Source organism: Vigna umbellata, unplaced genomic scaffold (assembly GCF_029865625.1).
Source record: "Vigna umbellata cultivar VRB3 unplaced genomic scaffold, Vumbellata_1.0 scaffold_869, whole genome shotgun sequence".
Taxonomy (NCBI): Eukaryota; Viridiplantae; Streptophyta; class Magnoliopsida; order Fabales; family Fabaceae; genus Vigna; species Vigna umbellata.
Window position 1 is genome coordinate 1 of NW_028274634.1, and position 4739 is coordinate 4739.

The following is a 4739-nucleotide window of genomic DNA, read 5'->3' on the forward strand; positions in this document are numbered from 1 at the left end:
ATATAGAAAGAATAAATGTGAAACATAACACTAGGTTGAATATATTATACACTCACAGTATAAAATTTTTAAATTTATGGTATAATCATCTTTTAAAAAGCATAATTTTAGAATATTCATAATGATTTTTGCTTTTAAGTAAATATCTCCATGTTTTCAAACAACAATATTACTATTTCTCAACTTGAATATGAAAATTATCATACAATATTTTGCAAACAAAATTAATGGTGCTATATGCAACAAAATGCATCAATGATTAAAGAATTTGGCACGTCAAAATGAATTATTTTAACTAGAAAAGAAAGACATCAAGTGACTATATTATACTTTTATTATACATAGACAAATAAAAAAAGATATAATAAGTTTCTATATACATGGTATTTGTTTTGTTAAAGTATAAAAAACATTAAAAATTATAATGTAAATTTGAGCTTACATTTTTTTTTCAAAAGGGTCACTCTCAATGCTATGATACTATAAACAAATTATTCTTAACTAATTAACCATTGTTAAAATGTCATATTTACTTATTAATTAGCATTTATGGAAAAACAAAAAAGGTAGATTTATATATCGTGAATTTTGCTTCACTGATTTAGCCTGACAATAAGAAGAAAAAATAATGACAAAATTTCCCTCTCCACACTCCCAAAATGAAGGAATCTAGTTCACTCATAGAGTCAATGAAATAAATAGAAAAGAATAATTTGGTCAAAACTTATATATATATCTGAACTGTTGAGGACGAGCATGCAAGAAAAGTAAAAGATGAAAATAAAAATAAAGCAGACATACTAACTTAGTCAAAGAAACACCAAAACAAAGTGAATATGCTTAAGTACAAGCATAAAATTAAGATCTCCTAAGAATAAATAAAATTTATACCTCAATCAATAATTTCAGCTAATAAAATATTCAAATACATTATTAAGTTATGTGAAATATTAATTATTTAATTTTTAATCATCTGACAACATTCTTTTAACTAATCACATTTTGAAGCAAACTCATGTAAAAAAAAAAATGCTTGAATAACCATAGGCAAAAAATTCAACGAAAGAAAAATTTAGTTCCACTTTCTACTACATACAAAAAAGATTGAATTTTCTAGGGTTCTTTCTCTTGCATAAATAAAGAAACTGAAAAGGAACATAAGTAAAAGTGCATCTGTATTAAATAATTGAAGATTATAAATAAGTAGCATCACCTCGCTATCAGTTTTTGGTGATAGAGCAACTTTAGCTTGAGATTTCTTCATTTCATCAACAAATGAACATTCTGAGCAAACATATTGCTCCAACTTTTCTGCATCTTCAGCAGTCATGTCCACACAAGCAGGATGGTACCTAAAATACTACCAAAGTTGAAAAATATTTCTCTCACGAAATTCATAAGATCACAAGTAGATATAAACAAGATATTATATAACACTATAAAATCGAAGCAAAAGAAATCAAACATTGCATCAATCGAACAGGTTGATACATTATTAAAAGACACCAAACATAATTTGTAATTTTGTTGAAAAATGACTACTGTATAGACATCAAAACTTTAGACTATAAAATCCTTTTGTCATTTATTTGATTACATGTTTCTCAACCCTTTTTCTTGGATTGAAGAAGCAAAACCTTATCAAGAGCAACATGCAAACCTTGTTCATCAGCAAATGAAAAGTTTGAAAAACAACAAACCTGTCAATATAACTTAAGAAAACATTGTTCTATAACTTCTTCAAAAAAATTTGTGGTGTTTGTCAATCTTCCTTTTGTTTAGGGCGAATAACCTTTAGGATCTAAGATAAAATATCTAAATTAATTCATAAAAAAAACCACGTCTAAATAAAAAATTAAAGCCCCTCAAAATTAATTCACTCATAAATGTAATAAAAGTAATTCAAGAAATAAAAAAAAAACTAATGTTACCAATTCTTGCATTCCTCACACTGCACCATAAGTACATCTGGGTTATAAGGCATCTCGCACTTGCAGTACCTTCAAAAACGCAAGAAAATCAACAAAATGAAATCCAAAATTTCAAACACTTAAAACACAGACAAGAACATGATTTTATTGAAAACAAAAGGGGCACTCACACAACTACACGATCAGGTGTGAAAGTTCCAGTAGCAGCCTCGTACTCAAACCTATAATAATAATCCTCAGCAGCTACATCCTGAAGCTTGGTATAGTTCTTGAAAGAGTGCACAACGCACTTCCCTTCAATGGCATGAGCACTTTGAACATCATAATGGTCAGACAAAAATAACTCTTTCACCCCATGGAATCTCCTACGTCCCTCAATGGAATCTTCAGGCCTATAGTACCACCTAACATGCACCTTCACATCGTTCTTACGACAAGGTTCAATTTTCTCAACACGAGCCACGTATGGTGCCTTGTTCGTATCAGGAGGGCGCATCGTCACATGGTCCCCAACTACAAAAGGAACATTTTTCACTCATCATCGTATCACCCACATGAATTCAAACCATTCTCTCATTGTCCCCATTACAAAAGTAACAATCTTGTTGCAATTTAAACAACTAGTTACCCAAAAAGAGAAAAAATTTCTAGCAATTACCTCTTACGATCTTGTTGGTACCTTTGATGGTGTAGGAGTTCAAGTCTTTTTTACTTGACTTCGTTTTCGACATGGTTGAAGAAGGGTCTCTCTAAACTCTATTTATGAGAAAGCTTTTGGTGGAGAGCTGGAAATGGGAAGGGATTTGAGCTTGGACAACGAAGGTGAAAATTTTCTGACCCAAAGAATTTTGGGGACAAATTAGAAGGAACCCTAAAGTTTCGTTTCATTCATGGAAGAAAAGGAAAAAGAACACAAATAAGACAAGAGAACGAGTGTGATGCTTCTAATGGTTGTGAGCTAAAATGTGTTTTATTATGACATCTCAATACGTTTTTTTTATTCAAAGCTACTATTGGTATTGGACATTTTACCCTTTTGGCTTACTTTTTGTCCTTTTTTTGCGATAATATAAGCAATTTTTTCTTTATTAAAGCAACTTTTTATTTAAAAAAAAAAACAAAGATACGCGTCATGGCATTTATTTTAAGAAAATAGTTTTATAACTCGAATTTATTTAAGCGAGAGAAATAAATAAATAAAGGAATAAATGTGAGTTGTTAAATAACGATAAAAGATAAAATGATAGAAAAGGAAGTAAATGTAAAGTAACTCATTCTTACTTTTACTATCATGTATTTGAAAAAAAGACTATATACGCTTAAAAGTAAAATATTGAAGTGTGGAAAATAAAACTTGAAACAAAAAGATAGAATTAAACCTTTAGTTAGAGTTAGTTAAACTGTGAAAGAGGAATGTAATAAATGAGTCATTTTAAATAAAAAAAAGTATTAAATATGAAAGGTTATTAACTTTTAGGTTTTCATATTGTTCTTTACCAACGTACTAACCAACTTTAATTCACTTATAATGAGTTTTTCGAATCTAAGTTATAAGAAGTTATACATGTATAACATTCCGTACAACAATATGTACAATATTTTTTTTTCATGTTTATCTTTATCCATTGGTGTAGTATGTTAAAAAATGATAGTGACAAAAAGAAAAAAAAAGCACAAAATATGTTATTGTATAAATAATATATCTTAAGTTCCTATATGATAAAATGTCTGATTACTTTAAAAGTTATTTATGATAAATTAATTAATAGAGAAGAAAAAAGTTTAAATAATATTTTGGTCCTTATTTTCGTCGACTTTGTTTAACGTGAGATTCTGTTTTTTTATGTTCAATGTGGTTCTAATTTTGATAATTTATGTTCAATTTGGTCATTTTTTATAATGTCGTCTAAATTGCTAACTACAGACTATATATAGTGCTTGAATAGCTATTCAATGTTTGCTTACGTTGCTCGTCTATCATACTATGAGTTGGAATCTGAACAATAACAAGCTGCCATGTGTATTTATCCCACAACCCAAAACCCTAAGACTGCCATCAACCACCACAGTCGGCCACTACATCACGACGATGCATCATTAGAACCACCAGCCACGCATAACCACTCTCACATATCACACCATCCATGAACTTGCAACTTAAATCGTGTCTCTTCTACTGCAATCCACAAACCACCTTACAACTCGAGCGTCAAAAGAAACCACCTTGAGTTTTCATTTTCACGTTGTGCCAGAACCACCATCTTCAACATTTCTTCCAATTTTTCTTTCATTTTTTGTTGATGAAGTACTTAGGAATGATTTTATTTCATTATGACCGATTGATTTTGTGCACAGGTGCTCTTCGAATAAACGCTTTGAATGTTCATTTTGTTTTGTTTCAACCCCAAAGTCACCTTTAAGGTTAGTTTTATTTTAGGGTTTTCATGTTTCATTTGGTTGTTTGTTGGAAACCATTTTGTGTGCAATGTTTTCTAGACAACGTTTCATGTTTCCTGTTTTTTGAAAAATAGAAAAAAACATTTTTTGGACAGTGTTTTGTGTGCATGTTTGTTTATGTGTTTCTTTCTATGTTTCTGGGATAATGTAATACAATTTATGTGATCTGAAATGGTTACAGAAATGATGACTTAAGGTAGGGACCCATTACTAGAAGTATGACTAGAAGAATCCAAGAAGAGCTTGAAGATATGGACACAACAGGGCACGTTCTTTTTTCTTCATTTTAAGTGGAATTTGGAGACACCAAGAGAAGGGGTAAAACTGTCCAGTTGATGGTCAAAGTTGCTA

General features: G+C 30.0%; 1 protein-coding gene across 1 annotated transcript; it reads right to left on the reverse strand.

The window, feature by feature from the left end:
• Nucleotides 1-1213: 1213 nt before the first annotated feature.
• Nucleotides 1214-2755, reverse strand: LOC124834096 (chromatin remodeling protein EBS-like; the record flags this gene model as incomplete). The annotated part of the gene is made up of 4 exons (XM_088102854.1): nt 2590-2755; nt 2102-2444; nt 1932-2000; nt 1214-1352 (listed from the first exon to the last, which is right to left on the reverse strand). Coding segments are annotated over exons 1-4 (624 nt in total), but the record flags the coding sequence as incomplete, so codon positions are not given.
• Between the last annotated feature and the right edge of the window lie 1984 nt (nt 2756-4739).